The sequence below is a fragment of the Peromyscus leucopus genome, chromosome 19 (genome assembly GCF_004664715.2).
Source record: "Peromyscus leucopus breed LL Stock chromosome 19, UCI_PerLeu_2.1, whole genome shotgun sequence".
NCBI lineage: Eukaryota > Metazoa > Chordata > Mammalia > Rodentia > Cricetidae > Peromyscus > Peromyscus leucopus.
The window spans coordinates 14,659,155-14,677,862 of NC_051079.1; the positions used below are offsets into that span (position 1 = coordinate 14,659,155).

The 18,708-nt window shown below is 46.4% G+C and overlaps 1 protein-coding gene across 8 annotated transcripts in view; it reads left to right on the plus strand.

The window, feature by feature from the left end:
- Positions 1–18,708, plus strand: part of Fhod3 (formin homology 2 domain containing 3) — a 426,147-nt gene that overhangs the window by 32,803 nt on the left and 374,636 nt on the right. For all 8 annotated transcript variants that reach the window (XM_028867156.2, XM_028867157.2, XM_037197014.1 and 5 more), the window contains exon 2: positions 11,370–11,476. In XM_028867156.2, the coding sequence (XP_028722989.1) occupies positions 11,370–11,476 (107 nt within the window). The remainder of the gene's footprint in view (positions 1–11,369; positions 11,477–18,708) is intronic.

An 18,708-nucleotide genomic window follows, 5' to 3' on the forward strand; every position in this document is an offset into this window, starting at 1 on the left:
TCCCTCCTTCAGTTTTTTTTTGTATTTTGTCGTAGCAACAAGACAAGTAACTAAGCCTCACTATGTAGCCCAGGCTGGCCTCAGAGTCCCAGGTCTTCTGCCTCAGCCTCCTGAAGGCTGAGAGTGCAGGTGTGAGCCACCACCACCCTTGCAGAGAGAAAATGGCGTTTTTCAGTTTGAAATCTCTCCTCCTAGCTCCTTTACTATTATTAAAAGAAAATGGTTTAGCAGTGCTGGGGGTCCAACCATGAGCCCTGCCTGTGCTAGGCAAGGGCTGCACTCCCAAGCTTCACTCTCAACCCTGACTCTTTGTCTTTTCAAAAGTCAGCACTGGGAGGCAGAGGCAGAAGGATCTCTGTGAGTTCAGGGCCAGCCTGGTCTACATAGCTGGCTTCAGGACAGTCAGAACTACATAAAGAGACCCTGTCTCAAAACATAAAAACAAAAACAACATGAAACCCAACTAATCAGCCAGCCAGCCAACACTGTAGCATGTACTTTAGCTAACAAGTGTCTCTGGATAGCAATAAGATGACTGAAGGTGAATCTAAATCTCACAGAGGATAATCTACAAATTCAGATTTCACAGTAAAACATATACTGAGCTCAAAACTTTGATTTTGGCTGGGTGAGATGGTTCAGTGGGTAAAGGAAACGCCATACAAGCCTGTCCATCTGGGTTTGATTCCTGGAACCCATATAAGGTGGAAAGAAATAACCGACTTCCTATAGCTATCCTCCGACTCCCACAGGCTTCCTGCCCATGTCATATACGTCTACACACAATAATAACAATAAATAAACCAAGTTACAGAATTTCCTTAATTCTAAAATCTTAATACCCAGCAATCTTAAGTCCAATTATTTTGTTTTATGTCAGTACTTAGACTCCTCGACAATCAGTGCTCTAACTCGGGGACATTTCTAGAGTTCCAGCTTTCCGATCCACTGCAGAAGTAGACACAGTAGTTAGTGAGTGTGGCCCCTAAATACCCCAGACCTGACTGCGGCCATAATCGTGCTCACAGCTGCCACACAAGACGAATCTCTCACAAGGAGAGCCCACCTTTTCTCCCCAGCCATGTCTGAGACACAAATTAGGGATGACGATGTGTTTGGGTCTTTCCTTTTCTTTTTTTGGTAACCAACTTAGGAACGTTATCACATTGCGAGGAAAGGCGTCTTACTTTACCTGTCCCCTCTGTGTGCCTGTTTGGATGGGCTGTCCCCTGAAGCTCGAGGGGAGTTCTTCCTCAGGGATGGGCATTCTGTTCTTGAGCAGGCAGTGTTGGCTCTCGTCTCCCCCTTCCCTTCCCCTCTCTCTCCCCTTTCCTCTTAAACATTTCAATTTGCCATCTATGGATACACAGTGCCTATAGGTGTTTTCCGTGTATTGAAAAAGTTATGGCAGGGATCATGGGTGACCGTGCTTGACGAAAACCCTTCCCAGTCCTTTAGGTCCTGAGAGCTGCCGGGGAAGGCATCGGTGTGAAGCAGGGTCCTGTAAACAGACAGATCAGCTTGTTACCACGAGGCTGCTGGAAATGGAAATGAGAGCGGGCAGGTGGAGCACGCTGACTTAAGCACCTGGGGTGGCCGAGGATCTCATGACAGCAGACATGGCAGGAACCTCCGCAGAACTCTGCAGAGCTGTTTTGAGGTGGGATTTTCACTCATCACTGAGCTAGGGCTGTCTGGCCACAGAGTTAATGAGTTACTAAGGGAATAGAGTCAGGGCATGGCTGACTTCATGCTGCTGATTTGGAACTTGCTTGGATTTTGAGAAGGTGTTGGGCTGAGTGTACATAGCATATAGTGTTACAGACCGCTGAAAAGAAATGAGACTTTACATCCAGTCATAGTGTCTGCAGATAGAGAGCTACTCCATCTCCTGAGCCATGGTCCAAACTTACAGCACACAGGAGCCAGGTGGACAGGTGGCCTGGTGGCCCGGTGGCCCGGAGACTCAGAGAGTGTATGCACCAAAGGAAGTGTTGTGGTGAGGAATCTACGGGGCCCCTACATTGTTCTGTTCTTCTGGGAATGTGGAACCTGGAGTTCAGTGTATATTCTCTCTACTCTTACCTATTGGCAACTAACCAAAACTATTATAAAAGGCCAAGCTGGCCACACTGAACAGGGCATGGAGTTGCCACTGGTGTTGTGACATCTGCCCATCTGTGTCCTTCCACAGCTGTGACAATGAGCACCGGGACTGCTTTTCTTTTCTTCTGGGGATGCTCTGACTGGCTCATGTGTTCAGGTTTCCTGGCTAGCAGGCAGCTCACCCTCTAGAATTAATGAAAGCATTTCCTAGAAGTTCACAGTGGCAGCCAGCTGGACTTTCTGTGAGGTGTGGCTTCTGCTCCTGGGCCCAGTCATTGGTACCAGGTAGAGCTGGAGGCTTGGCCTGTGTGTGTGCCGTTTCCAAGGATCCTGTTTCCAAGGATCCCAGGGCATCTTTGCTGGGTGTTGGCCCAAAACCCACAGTTGGACCCCAGGGGATATACTTGTTCATTAGGAAGAACCCGTGAGGGGACATGGTGGTTCTGGAAGGAGAGCCAAGGACTGGGAGAAGAGGAACATGTTCTGAAGCAATCAGGGCTTTAGAACTTGCTTTTGGCTTACTCCTTCCCCCAAGGAATCTAACAATATTATATCTATCTTTTTTCTCAGAGTGGAGCCGAAGGTTTCGGTATCTATTCACTGAGTAATGGTGGGAATTGAATTATATAGATCCCTGTGATCCAGCTGCCTAGACCCGTGTAATTTGAATATTTGAGTGTGAGCCAATGTTCCATGAGACTATTGTATGCACTGGAGTTTGGGATCCACTGATGATGGATGGTGGAGAACCTGGGTTAAAGGGTCCTGGGATTCTGGGTTATATTCTACAGGCCTTATCATGAAGGGATGTAAGGGGACCAGAAGAGCTCCCCATCAGCTGGCTATCCCTGGCTCACAGCCTAGAGTTCACAGGCTGTGTGGTAAGTGGTGGTCCACGATTGTTCAAATCCTTTGCCCAGTTTTAAATGGGGTTATTTGCCCTTCGCTGTTCAATCGTAACAGCTTCTTACATGCTCTAATACAAGCCCTTTAGCAGATGCACAGACACCTCTCACCATTTTCCTCCCCTCCATCTCCTTTTCTCAATAGGATCTTTACTTGTAGCCTAGGCAGAGAGTACAGGGCGCAGTGCTTGGTGACAGTCCTCCCAGTCCTCTACTTCATGATGTCAGCTGGGGACGGCACCACTGTGAAACAGGTCCTGAGTCAGGGTGACCAGCATGTCACCATGATGCTGCTTGCTGGGAGACGTAAATGAGAAAGGAAAGATGGCGTGAGCTGACTCGAGCACCCACATGGTGGCTCACAGCTCTCTGCAGCTCCAGTTCCAGGGGTTCCGAAGTCTTCATCTAGACTCTGCAGGCACTGCAGACATGTGGTACACACCAACACGTGCAGGTGAACACTCACACATGTAAAATAGGAATACATAAATCTTAAAAGACACCAAACAAAGCAACTCCCTCAGATACCATATGTGAGGTGTACATACACACACACACACACACACACACACACACACACACACACACACACACACACAGTGAGTAAAAAAGAAAACTTATAACAGAGGAAAATGATATAATTAAAATTAGGCTCTTTGAAAAGATGAATAAAATGTATGTATGGTCTCGCTTAAGTAACCCCAAATTTGCTTAGACATAATAGACAAAATAGGTCAGAAAGAGAAATCCTATCTTTATCCCAGACTCACACACTTTTTACCTGACATTTCCCATGTTGGTGAGAAATTAATCTACTGATTAATTTGCTCAGGCAAGAAATTCAAGATTTTGCTTCTGTGTTGACCACTTGCATATTGTATCAGTCACTCAGATTCCCTCACTTCCCTACCTTAACCTTCATATCTCCCTCCTTTCCCTTTTCTCTTGAAACAGTGATGGAATTATTTTCAATTGGAATGAAACAATGTAGAACACAGGACATGGAGCCTATGTAAGCCAATGAATTGCAGCTTTTTGAATGAAAAGGTCTAATACACTTTTGGCTATTTAATGATAAAGAATCATTGACTTGCCTGGACATGTGTTACCATTTCCCAAAGCGCTCTCCTTTGTCTTCTCAAGGATTCTTGTAGAGGTTCTTGCTGTTGGTGGGTGGGCTGTGTGTGCCCTTCTTAGTTGAAATGTAAGACTAGGACTTGATTTGGAAGCTACCTGAATCAGCTTAGGGACAAGAACACTTGTGCTTGGGTTAGTGACCACAAATAGCTTACCCAGGCTTCTGGAGAAGTAAAATCAAGCCACTTTTGAAGTAAGGGCATTCATAATATTTCATTATTCCCAGCTGCTGGATCTCAGAAGTGTCCTTACCTCTAAGTCATCCTTTAAAGTGCCTGTGTGACAGCCATGCCAAAGAGTCTCAATGGGTCCCTAGGGATGTGCTTTGCTGGTATTGCTCAACAGGACTGATTTTCTTTTGATTTATCATGTATTCAGTTTCTTGGTCTCTTAAGAAAACTAACCAGTTGTTCCCTATATTTACAACTTTAGTTTTTTCTTTATAGCTATGAATATTTTTTCATTATAAAATGTATGGTATTATCATCAGTCAGGGTCCAAGCGGGACTGGTGATGGAATCTGTGTGGATACCCAAATCTGTGGATGTTCAAATGCTTTAGGTAAAATAGCATAGTATGCCTACAACCTTGGCCCATCTTCCAGTGTAATGTATGTCATCTTTAAATATGCACTATGATGTCAGTAGTTACTACACTGTATTATTTAGGCAAGAAGAACGGAAGTCTGACATATCCAATACAGAATAATATTCCCTGATTTAACTCATACATGGGAAGCCCATTATGTACCCATGAATGTACAGAGGGCCAACTGTACATTCAAAGGAATCCACATCAGGAGGATGTGTAGCTTACAGGGTAATAAAATGCATGCCATAACTTCACTGTGCACCAGAGCAGGCGCCCACCAATTTATTCCTCTGCATTGCTGCTTATGGGGGAGCTTAGTGCCTAGAAGCCCGTGTGTTGGAACCAGCATTTACAGTTGGTTTTATTAGGAGGTATGAAAGGAACTGTCTTAGTCAGGGTTTCTTTGGTGTGAACAGATACCATGACCACGGCAACTCTTATGAAGGAAAACATTGGACAGAGTGGCTTACAGTTTCAGAGGAGGTTCAGTCCATTATCATCATGGAGGGACATGGCAGCGTGCAAGCAGACATGGTGCTGGAGAAGGAGCTGAGAGTTCTACATTTTGATATGCAGGCAACAGGAAGTGGTCTGAGACATTTGTCACAGCTTGAGCATATGTGAAACTTTAAAGCCTGCCTCCACAGTGGCCTACTTCCTCCAACAATGACCCACCTACTCCAACAAAGCCATACCTCCTAATAGTGCCACTCCTTATGAGCTTATGGGGGCCAATTACATTCAACTGCCACAGGAACACATGGCGTGGCTTTTTGGAAAGCTGTCTTTTCTGACATTTTTTTGCTTGTCACCTAAATCCAGCTTGTTGTCTCTGCTGCTTTTGGTGTAGCTGTTCAGTAAGTGACTAGCGGAAATACACTGACGACTTTTGTACCCCTCTTGGAGCTTTGGTCAGCTTGAAGTGGACACTAAGGAGGCTCATGGTAAATTCAGCCTTGGAGAGTGGCCAGGGCTCACAGGATTCTTAGTGTTTGAGTCAGGAGAAGCTGTGTGTGTGACCCTGGGACTAGAGAGCTCAGAAGGCCCGGGCTTGCAATGGCTGGAATCCCTCATAATTTGTTGTACACTGGTTACTTCTCTTACCAATGTGATAAAATACTAAGCTAAAGCATCTCGAGGGAGGCGAGATTTATTTTGTGGTATAGTCTGTCAGGACAGAGGTGCGAAGGCAGTGGGGACCGTTCCTGGCTGTAGCAGTGGGAGCTTCCACATCTGGGCACATCAGGAGGCAAAGTGGTTGGAGACAGGCTTATTTCCTCCAGCTATTCTCTACCTCATTCTCTCCTCCCTCCAAGCCCTCCCTCCCATATACCCCTCCCTGCTCTCTTTCCAACTCATGGCCTCTTTTTTCATTAATTGTTGTTTCATACATATATGCACTGTGTACACAAGTATATTCCTGAATATGACCTGCTCAGTCTGTATAATGTTTACTTGTGCATATGTTTTCAGAGCTACTTGGTATTGGATAACGGATTGGGGTGCTCTTCCCCGAGAAAGACTATTTCTTTTACTCTCAGCATTTCTTAGTTGCCCGAAGTTCTTTGTGTCAGGTTGAGGCCTCATGGTCTTCCCCCCTCCACTCTGTTATGATTATTGCTGTCCTTGTTCAGCTCATGTTTAGGTAGTCATGTTGGTGGGAACTTATGGGTGTGTGTTGCAACGTTACTAGGAGACACAATGTCACAGCAATTTCTGTGACCCCTGGCTCTTATAATCTTTCCACCCCTCTTCTTCAGTGCCCCCCTAGGGGCCAGGCTATGCTGTAGATGTATCCACTGCTCCTGGGCTCCATAACCCTGCATTCTGATTGGCTGTGGTTTTCTGTAATGGTCTCCGTATGTTGCAAAGAGAAGTTCCCTTGATGTGGGGTGAGGACTGCACTTATCTGTGTGTGTGAGGACAAATATTTAGAATGTACTCGTGGATTATGCTGGTTTGGTAAAGTGGTGATTGTAGGTTCTCCTCCAAGATCCATGACTTCACTAGCCCTGGGTGTTGGCTAGATTTCCTGAGCCAGGCACAATTTCCCTCTTGTTCTGTAGGTGTTAAATCCAATTAGAGAGTTGTTGGGTACCACTAAGGTATGCATGTCACTACGGCACCTTTTGTGTTATGATGCCATACTGGTCATGACTGTGGTTCATAGGCTTCATAGCTGGGTAGGACTATTGGTTGTCTCCCTGCTTTGGAACTTTGCCGTGTGCCTTCTGTGCACCGTGAAAGCCAGTGCCCAGGAGGAGGCATTCAGGTCAGTTCTAGCCCAGGGGTCACTGGGCCCTGTGCCTGAAGTGTATGGTGTTTCAACAATAGAGCCTTAACTTCCATCTCTCGGGGTGGGGGTTGGCAACCAAGGGCAATAGCAATAGCCTGTGTGTTTTAGGAGTCTCTCGGAAAACCGTGATCAATAGCTAAGAAGAGGGCTTCTCATACCTGGTGTTGTATGGCCCATCTCTTAAGGAACCCACAACCCTCCCAAACAAGTGCCACCAGCCAGGGACTAAGTGTTCAAACACGAGAGCCTGCTGAAGATTCACATTCAAGCCACAAAACTGTCATCTCTTACTCTGAAGTTTGCAAGAGGAGTAAGGTGGACCAGTGGAATGAGCTCTGGGGACTAGGGACTCCACACACCTGCTTTCTCACACTTCTCTTTGGAATCGCTGTTCCCTAATTCCCTGTGCTTCTGGTCCCTTGTACTCAACACCTGCTGAGTTTTTTTTTTGTCCCCAGCAGGAGTTTTAGCTCAGAGGGTCAAGGTTAGGTACTTGTGTTCTGTGTTCCATCTCAGGGCTGGATATTTGGTGGCCATCCCTACTTCAGCTTGTCATGTCGCAGTACATTTAGTGGGCAACTTGTGCAGAGAGCCTCTCCCCCACCACCCACCTGTAGCTGGAGTTTTCTCCAGTCCTGCCCAGCCCCATGGACCCCACAGCCACTTATAAAATAATCACTCAGAAGCTCATATTAACTAAACTGCTCAGCCATTAGCTCGGGCCTACCACTGTCTAGCTCTTACACTTAAGCTCAGCCCATTTCTGTTAATCTATATGTCGCCACGTGTTCCGTGGCTTTACCTGCTGCCTTTACATGCTGCTCCCTGGACAGCAGGCTGGCATCTCCTCCTCCCAGCCTTCCACTTCCCAGACTTTTCCTCTCTCTTTGTCCCGCCTATACTTCCTGCCTGGCGACTGGCCAATCAGCGTTTTATTTATCAATCAATCATCCACAGCACCCACCCAGATGCTGGGAACTCTAATGGTCAGGTTTGCCCTACCTGTCAGCTGTGGGTGGTCTGTGGTGACAGATCATGGAGACAGGAGACGGACTTAAATTAACAACCATGAAGTTACCCTGAAGCCTACAGATCTACTGGGAAGTGCTGGCTTAGGGTTGTTTCCCTGTTTCTATTGGGCCGTCTCATGTGTCTGTCATCAGCCGTTGGATCATCTGGAACTTGGCAATCTAGATTGGCCTCACTCAATGGCAGAATTCCAATAACCGTGAGGGAGGACAGCTCCTGGGAGTGAGTGCCTATAGTTGTCAGTCAGCTCGGCTCCATCAGGTGCCACAGACGCAGGCCAGCCTGGGTTCCAGGCTATTGTACAGATCACACGGGGGAGGCTGTGGATGTGAGCATGGGAGGGTCCCATCAAAAGACACAAGTGAGTGAAGCTCATTTGAGATCTTCTATAAATGCTGAAGTCTATTGTTAAACTACGTATTTTCTCATTTCTATGCAGCTCCCAAAATTAGTTTAAAGGGTAGCCTCATGTGTATTTATAGAAGGGTTCTGTTCAAATCTATTTCGGGGTTACACAGGAGTTTTATTGCCTAGACTAGACTCTAGACTTGCTGCCAGGACCCAGATAATCATTAAACCACCCCAGCAACACACCACTTCGCTGGCTTAGGGAGAGGGAAAGAATATATAAACCGAGACGTGACATCAGCCTTGCTTCAGATGTTTGAGGTTTTTCCGGAATGGTGAGCCTGCCCTTTTCGAGGGCACTGTCTTTGTAGGAACGGTCAAAAGAACCCCAGAGTCATGGTGCCGCATCTGTAATAAGGAGCAGAGGGAGCTCTCGATGTCACCAGGCTGCTTGTTTAAAGGATGTGTTTTGACTGGGCCAGCACGGGGGAGTGGCCCATTCAGGAGATGTGGAAGGACCTTTATTGTGGGTCTGGGATTGACTCCCTCTGGAGCAGCTTGATCCCTGCCAGAACCTTGGCCACAGGTTGACAGCCTGTAACCTGATCTGAAGTCGCTCAGCTCCGCCAATGTCACCACCCCTAAATTCCCTAATGGCCACCCTTCTATAATAGCCCTGTAACGCTATCTTCCAACATGGCTCCCTGCTTTGTCTTTATGTCCTCAAGTGCCCGACAGTGTCCTGGCCACCGAACTTTCAGCCAAGAAAGGAGTGCAGGGGACGTGCTGCCAGGGGATCAGGGTTGACATGAAAATTGTCAGAGTCAGGAAATTCCAGGACCCTTAAGTCATCTGGGAGGACATTTGACATGAGAGGCCAAGGCAAGGGATCAGGTTGCCTCCCCCTAAGCCAGAATGGAGGCCAGGGACTAAGTCTGGCAGGGAGATGTCTGAGTCCTTCGGTGCGGAAAGCTTGGATATTTCTGCCTGTGTATTTGTAACAACCAGTTTGAAATACACCTACCTTTCTTGGTTGCCTCTACACCTTCCTTGTGGCCATTTGTTTTGGAAGTTTGTAATTGTTACTTAGTAATCATTGCCCAGGTTGAAGTGGTTAATCTTTGTTGGCAACTTGGATATCCAGGGAGGGAGACAGACCTCTGAGTTTGTCCACAAGGATGTGTCCAGGAAGGCTTCCCTGAGGAAGGGAGTCCCCATCTTGAATGTGGGTGGTACCATCTTGAGGGCTTGGGTTTTAGATCAAATAAAAAGGAGGAAGTGTGTTGAGCTCCAGCATGCGCCCCTCTGCTCCTCACCTAACGCAGTGACCGGCTGCTTCTTGTTCCTGCTCCCACACCTTCGGGACCTAATGGAGTGTATCCCCTCCTAAACCACAAGTCAAAACAAACCCTTCCCAGAGTATTTTTGTCACAGCTGTGAACAAAGTAACTAATACAGGCGTCTACCACTTTGTAAAAGTGAGACCTGAAGCTGCCTCCTGAACTCTGAACTATCCAGGAGATTTCCCTATGTTGTTCTAGCTCCAGTGCTTTTTACCCATGCTCCTTGGCTCCCACGATGATAGTTTAAATATTAATCTTGTGTCTTGGGTGTCATGGTGAGGTTGGGTATGCATCATGGCATAGCTTTGGCAGTGTGTTGACTCCCTGGGCATATTGGCCTCTATGCTCACCACGTCCCCAAGGCAGTCTGTCCCAGGGCAGTCAGTATCCCCATTTGCCTTTCATCCCCTGGTGGTTCTGCACATACCCCATATGTTCCTCTTCAGGGACGAAGAGGCCTATGTTCACCTCTTTTTTTTTTCAGTTGAGACATTCACTAGCACAAATGTACAGGGGCTTGTTCACCCTTTAATTAGGGGATCAAGTTGGTGACATTTGGCTAGGAAACAATGATAGTCTTCGTCTGGGTGGGGATTTGGGCAATATTATGGAGGGTTTTGGCATCTCTGCTGAAGCAGTCACTGGAGAATAAACTAAGCAAGAGCATCCACTGACTGGCAGTTGATCTAACTTGTGTCTTATTCTAATCTACAGTCTATTTGTCTGCCCCACTCATTCGATGAAACCGTATCTCTGAGGGAAGGAAGCCTCTCTGTGTTCTTTGGTGTCCTGCCTGGGTCAGATACATAATTTTGTTAAGACGGTATTCTGGAAGTGGTGGTAGTTAGTGATGTCTGGAATGTGAGGAGGGGAATGGCGAGGTCAGGCAATTAGGCTGAGGCCTGAGGATCTGTTGCCATAGGCTGGGAAAATTGTGGGGTTTCCTGTTGTTCTTTGGGACTTGACACAGAACATGTTGAGGCAGATCCCTGGAAGGCTGTGGGGACCAGGAAAGAAGATTCAGTGTTCACTTGAGGCTTCTGGGAATAAAACTAGGAATTCAAAATGGAGCCGACCAGTCCCAATAGGCAGGACTATGGTTGTGATCGGCAGCACACTCTCCTACCTCTTCTCTGGCCCTGCTGGACTGCGATTTCAGCCGTGAGCTGCCATGCTCGCCTGCATTTTGCAACTAGGGTTTTGACTCACCAACCAGACGAACAATGAGAGCCATCCTGACAACTCAAGGAGGCAAACATGACATTATACACTTGGCTTCCTCATAATATTAACCTCAGTCTTTGGAAAAAAAATTTACCTGTATTTTTAAGTGTAAGCAATCATTCTACATACATCAAAATGCTGTCAACTACAACTTGAGAATCTTACCAGCTTGGGCCAATGCCAGCCCTCTGACAGATACTCCTGTCTACTTGTACCAATCCCAATCCAGTATACTTACACTAGTGTGTTCCCTCCTCCCGCTAGGCATCACAGTTCAGAGTAATGCTGGATTTTTAAAAAGCCCGTGAGGGCAACTTAAGGTAACTTGAGTTCTCATCCTGGTTCCCATCCAAGGAGATGGCTGGGACTAACTCCTTCATTCTCTCCTAGCTCGATGACTGTACCCTGCAGCTGTCCCACAATGGTGCTTACCTGGATCTGGAGGCCACACTGGCGGAACAGCGGGATGAGCTGGAAGGCTTCCAGGATGACACAGGGTAAGTACAACCATTGTCCCTGCTCACTGGTCCCCTTTACTGCCAGCGCTGGTGCGCTGAAGTCTTAAAATGCTCCGAGTAATCACTTTGGCCTTGACCTTCACTTTGAATCAAGTCCTTGTTGGTGACCATAGATCTTTTTCTATCTTGAGGGACTTTGCTCCTTGCGGGTAGCCTGGCTTAAGACAAATTTCTGGAATGGGTTAATTGAGCACACAGCATTCTCTTTTAAGGGATTTTTAACCAAAGTGTAACAAATCAACATTCTCTAGATTTTTGTGGATTAGCAGCTGTTTTAAACACTGTTTCTAATAATGTAGCTGATAATTTCATTTTCTTGGCAGGTATCCTGGTAGTTTTATGGAATATAATCTTTTCTACTGATTACTGTGGGTAAAGTAATTATTAATTAATTATGTTAATTAACATAAGTTATTTCTTAGCCTACATCTGGATTGCACAATACTTAGCATTGTTATCCTGAAGGATAGGGCAGTAACTCATCAGAGATGTATATAGAAAGTGAAACCTCTGTTGGACTACACATGCAGATAACCAGGCTTCCCCTGTCAGCTGAGATAATGACAGAACCATCTGATGGAGCTGCCTCTCTTCCTGTCTCTTGTCTACCTTGAACCACGCACAGCTCTGATTGTACCACTTTCCTCCTCCTAGACCTTCACAGAGTTCCTGATGCTCCCCAGGTCATCCTCAGCTGTTGTAATCTGGTGTTCAGAGAGCCCCAAAGCTATCTGACACTCTCATGGCCAAACAAAGAATACAGTCAGGGAGATAGTAGCTGAGAGTATTGTTTTTTCATGTAGAGTGTGAATAACAGGGACACATTGGAACTTTGTGTTACTCTCAGGTCGGTCTCTGGCTTCAGTATGCCCTGATGACTTCCTGGGCTTCTGCCACTTTAACAGCCTTCCTAGTTTAAGATCATTATTCCTCTATGTGTCCCTCTTCTCTTATGATTGAACCCCATGAGATCAGAACTGTGCCCGTCTGAATGAATGTCCAGCACCTAGCATTTCTCAGCACTGTACAACCATTTTTAAACACTGGAAGATGGCAATGTCGTGGAATGGATTCCTATGTGGCATTACTGGGGTCATCAGAAAGGTCAAGGTGCTCTGTAGGATCAAGCAAAGTCCTTTGAAGACATCCTGGTTGTTGTCAGAGTGGCGCAAGGGTCACACAAATAGTGTGTGGGTAAACTCTCGGGGTGCTTCACAGGCTGCCCATGCAAGAGGAGTCTCCCCAGCAACTGCTCATCAGCATGATTTCCATTTATCTTTCAGATAGGCTTTTGTGTAGCCCAGGCTGGACCTTAAACTTGTAATGTTACAGAGGATGATGACCTTGAACTTCCTCTCCTCCTGCTTTCACCTTCCAAGCATTGGGGACTGAGCCTAGGGCTTTGTGCATACCAGACAAGCACTCTACCAATTGAACCACATTGCTGGCCTTCACCAGTATTTTAAAAATGGACGTTAAAGGATTATGGGACCAATATTCAAGGGAAATTCCATTGCAATATTCTTTTTCTTTTCCCCCCTATTTCTGACAATAATATCCCTTTGCAGATGTCAGAATACTGGCTAGAATGACAGTCTCATTGGATGTCTTCATGGCTCATTGATCAAACAGACCCCAGGAGTGTTATGAGTAGATCATTGTCAACTTGAAAAATGTCTCTAGTGGAGTAATGCTTAAAGAGCATGCCCTACCTGACTTTTTTTTTTTTTTCCAATAAAAACTTGAATGATATGGCAATGCAAGAATAAAGTGCTAGTGTCTTAGCGGCAATATTAGAATAAAGGTGAAGGGAAAAATAACACACTGAGGCTCCTCAGTTACAGGATCTTCTGAATAGTTAGTTGGAGGGTTTAGTAGTAGTTGGATTTTATTGGCTCTATTTTTCATCAGAGACAACTGAAGGTCAGAAATTAGGTCACACATCCCAGGAGGTGCGCCAGGTATATACACAGTGGGGCTGCGTCCAGAATCGGCACCTCTCTGCTGCTACTCCAGGAGCTTATGGCAAAGACACGTGAGGTCCTACACAGCAGGACATCTGCACCTGTGGTGACATGAGGCTGGTTCATGCAATGACACTTGTCTTGATCTACACCACTTCCTTCAGTGGGAACAGCCCAGCCACACTGCATCTGGGTGCCAGAGAAGAGAAGATATTCTTGCTGCCATCATCCATCTTGATGTTCTATCTCATGAGTGACACCAGCATTCAGATGCCACAGGCTTCTCCACAGACGGTACTAGAAGGCTGGGGTGTGCAAACCATGCTCCCTAGGGAAAGGCCTGGTGCTTGTCTTCTCATTTGTTCCCATTTGAGTATTCACCTGGCCAGAAGCCCATCCAATAGGCAGAGACTTGTGGTGGTTAACCTTGAATGTCAACTTGAAAAATGTCTCTAGGAGAGTCATGCTTAAAAACCATATCCTGTCTGATTCTTTTTTATATATATAAAAACTTGAATGTTTTGGCAGTGCAAGAAAAAAAAGTGCTAATGTATTAAGCGATTTGGACTGAGGGCTGCCTAGGGGATTAATAAGGCACAGCCCTTGTTGTGTCCGTCCGGGAGTGAATTTACAGAGTTGACTAAAGGAGGAGACCCCGTGGGTGCAGGCTGGGAGTCTAGATGAAATGAAAGGGGAAAGAAGAGAAATGCCGATAGCACAGGCATTCTGTCTCCCTGCTTCTTGCCTTCCACGGTAGGAGCTGCTTTGCTTGGCCATGTTCTCCAGACCATGATGGAATAGAAATCCGGAAACCATGGGCCAGTACACATCTTTCCCCGCTTAACTAGGCTTTCTCAGGTGTTTGTCACAGTGATGGATTCTAACTAACGTAAGCTGGGATCCCATTTCTGTTCCCTTCACATCAAGGGATGCTGAGAGAATGCATGATAATGCAACAAGAAAGGGGCCCAAGGCATGGAAACTTCAGACTGAAGCAGACAGCCCAAAAGATGATGGGTAGAAACCACATTTGACAGATGTGTCCTTAATTCACCCCAGAGGCTTTGGTGTGTCTTCAAAATGGTCTTCCTTCCTAGTGACTATACCTTGTCTTTTCTAACATACCTAAGATGCAGTGTGAGAAAACCACATCTGATCTCTCAGTGGGAGACTTGTTTGATCTGGGTCTGCACAGCAGAATAGTGGCCTGGGACAGCTGGGTTACACTGTTCCCTGGACAGGAGAATTGCCATCCTTGAGCCTTTAGGTGCCTGGCACATCCCTCGTTGCTGAGTAGCAAGCAGCTTCAGGACCCTCCCCTATGCAGGTAGCAGGTACCCGTGTCCATTTGTCATGTCACTTGCACTTAGAGTCTCTCCTGGGTCCTCCCTTAGGTGTGTGGCATTTGGCAAAGTGTATGTAACTGAGGATTCGTGTCTCCCATGACCAAGGGTTAAAATATAATGTTTCCTGCCCTTTTGAGGTATGAACATGGCCAAAGGAGTACTATTTTTGCATAAATTATAGGAGGATGGTCTAAAGATTAAGGTGTATGAAGTTGTGGCATTTTCCTGTGGTGTGTTTGGAGTGAGCTCCCTTGCTGGAGGAATCATTTCTTTGTTCCCGTCCACTGCTTTTGGTCCTTTATGCCAAGACTAAAAATTAACTCGCTTGTTGGGAATGACCACTTGAGCCCTAGCTAACCAGAGAAAAGGAGAAGGACCTTCAATGGAGGAAGGACAAAGCAATTATTCTACGAGCAAAACCAAGCAGGGTCTGTTGCCCCCAAGGCCAGGGAAGTCAGCAAGCATGGCACAGTGCAGTGGAAACAGGCCTGGAGCCTCTAGGTTGTTCCTGACTCTGCTCTTGTGTGACCTTAGGCAAGCACTCTTCTGACAGAAACTCACAAAATGAAGCTATTTATAAAATTTATTTATAGAATAAAGATACCTAGCACTCCTTTCCTCCCTGTGTATCAGGCGCTCTGCTGGGGTTTTCTGTAACTCCAGGAAGGCAGCTTTGTGGAGCGGCTGTGCTGGTCGCTTCTTGTCAATTTGACACAAAATACAGTCATCTGGGAAGAAGAACCCTCAGCTGAGGAACTGGCTCCACAGATTGGCCTGTGGATGTGTCTGGGAGGGAGGTTCTAAATTGTTCATTGAAATAGGAGCAGCCGGCCCTTGGTGGGTGGTGTCCTTCCCAGGTAGGTGAGCCTGGGCTATGTAAAGAAGCAATCCAGAAGAAGCAGGCTAGGAATCTGTTTCTCCGTAGTGTCCACTTCAGTTCCTGCCTTGACTTCCCTCAGTGATGGACTGTTAACCTGGAAGTGTAAACTGAAACAAACCCTTTCCTTCCTGAGGTAACGGACAACCAAGCTAAGACAAGCGGTGAGGGCGTTGGTTCTTGTCTTTCACCATGTGGATCCCAGGCATGGAGCTCAGGTCCTCAGGCTGGGCAGTGACAGCCATCTCAGTGGTTCTGTATAGGGATGACTTTATGGTTAATGTCATCTCTGTGTGAGCTGTGGTATGTAATTTCAACTCTCTGAACCTCTAGTTCCCTATAAAGACTGATAGTACAATCACGACCTTTTATTGTTTCTAGGTGCAATATAATGTTGTATATAAAATGGTAAGCTAGTCCCAATTCTTCATACTCATGCTCAGAACTCACAGTTGTTGGCAACTATAGCCAGAATTTGGAGTCATGGTACATTGAAATGGGATGGCTCAGAAGCTATGGACATGTAGAGCTGTGCAGAGCAGTTCTTAACTTGTGGGTAGTGACTCCATATGACCATAGATGGCATGTGGAGGTCATGAAAATTTTGGTAGCAGTAAAAGGTTTCTAAATATGGTGAAAAATGGATTCAAAATCAAAATGTGCCATCAGTCCAAGATGTTTCTGGCAGTGCTTGCCTGTGCTGCATTGTAGGACTTGACTGCAACCTTAGTTCATCTTTAATAATGCTAGAATTCTATGACAACTACAGAATTGCTTAGACCGTCGCCACCTGCCTGGCTGCATGGGGAAGGAAAGTGGCCTTGAAAATAAGAGGACATCTGGGATGATTCAGTAGGGCTAAGTGGGGTGACCCCAAACCCCTGCTCACCACCTCTGGGCTAGTTCTAGACAGGATGCCTCAGAATATCCTAGATGGTAGCTTCTCCCACATGCTGATCTCTCCATCCCAGCTTCAGAGCTCTGCAGTGAGGTTTGGAATCCTGTGTTTTAAATGAGCTGTCCCAGCGTTTGGATGTGTGGTTAGGGAACCTCTGGTGCAGGCTCTCCACCTCTCAGAAATGAATGCCACCACCTGGAGTGCTTTTAACAGAACTCTTTGCAGACCCCACCTCAGGCCTGGGAAATGAAGAGTCTGGGGCTGGGCCCAGGCAGAGTGATTTTTAAAGTATCTTCAACTGAGTCCAATGTGCTGCTTCAGTTGAGTGAACTGTAATGCAGAGCAGTGGTTCCCAACTTTCTAGTGCTGCGACCCTTTAATGTAGTTCCTCATGTTGTACAGACTCCCAACCATAAGATTATTTTTGCTGCTACTTCATAATTGCAATTTTGCTATTATTATGAATTGTATCTGGAAGTTTTCCTGTGTCCCGGCCAGCTGGCATTTGGGACAAATCTTTCCCACTTGTGTCCCCCAAGTAAACACACACAGAGGCTTATATTAATTGTAACTGCTTGGCCATTAGCTCAGGCTTATTGCTGACTAGCTCTTACACTTAAATTAACCCATATTTCTTATTTATGTTTAGCCACGTGGCTTGGTACCTTATCTTGCTTCTTTTGCCTTATCATCTTGCTTCTTCTGTGTCTGGCTGGTGACTCCTGACTCAGCTCTTCCTCTTTCCAGCATTCTTCTCTTCTGCTGGCCCTGCCTATACTTCCTGTTTGGCTACTGGCCAATCAGCATTTTATTAAACCAGTGTACAAGGGCATTATCCCATAGCAATGAATCATAATGTATTATGTGATTTCTGATGGTCTTAGGATATCCCTGTGAGGGGTCATGACCCAACATGTTGAGAACCACTGGTGTAGACTGTGTGATTGGTTGAGCTACTCTAACAAATGACCTATGAGGAAAGAGGCTTCTCAGAAGCATGATTATGAAGGCTTGGCGTTAGGGATGGATGGAAGGAGGCAAGGCAGGCAGTGGGAAGACTGTGGAGTAGATGTCAGTCAGATGTGGCTCACCATGGAGATGAGAAAGGAGTGACTCAAACCTGATAGCTGAGCGCTGGGGCCTGGACCAGTGGATGGGAGAGTGGGAAACCATGACACATGTATGGTACCAGCTTGCATAGAGGTGAACAGAATAATGCAATTGGCCTGTGACATTAGGGGGACAGTGTACAAAGAGGGGGACCGTGCTGAGAAGGAGTGAAATTGTGGAGTAAGGGGAACTTGAGAGGGGGAGAGCTTGCCCATGGTGGTTGGAGGTGTGGCAAGAGCAGGCAAAGCGGTGGTCAATGGGCCTGGAGCCAGGTGAGAAGAGCCCATGCACCTGAGGCCAGTACAGAGCAGGGGAGGGAGAGGGCCAGGCCTGGCTGTAGCAGTTGCTCAGGTGGCAGCATCTGGACCGTTACGACTGTAGCCCAGAACTATATGCAGCTGCATGTAGCATCCCAGATTAACACTGGCTTAAAAGTTTTACATTTATCACACAAAAGTGGATATTAAAGACTGAGCAGCAAAGCCATAGATTGGGAGGGAAAAGTCTTTTAAAACAGAAATTAGATAAAGGACATGTGTTTAAAATATGAAAAGAACCTTCAAACTCAGCAGTAAGAAAACAACCTTGGCACAGAGCAGGGAAAGGAAAGGAGGCACTCGGGTAAGTAGGTAAAGGCACCACCAGGGAGCCACATATTGCCTTGAGATACTAAGGACACCTATTAGCACATCACATCTGCCGACCAAACCCAGTGCAGGCAGGGATGGGGAACCACCTGACATTTGTGCATGACTGGTGGGAGTGCCAAATGGTGCCATCTTTTTGGAAGGCAATCTCATGGCTTCTCACAGGCTAACTATGGCCTTGCTTTAGCAATGGACTCGTAGATGCTCAAGTGAGGCCAAAGCCCAAGTTGACACAAAAACTGCACGAGGATGCTCATAGCAGCTTCACTCGTGATTTCCAGCATCCAGTAGCGGCCAAGATGTTTTTAGTAGGTGGGTAGAGTGTAGGGAAACCATATGATGAATATTTAGAAATAAGCTATCAGGATA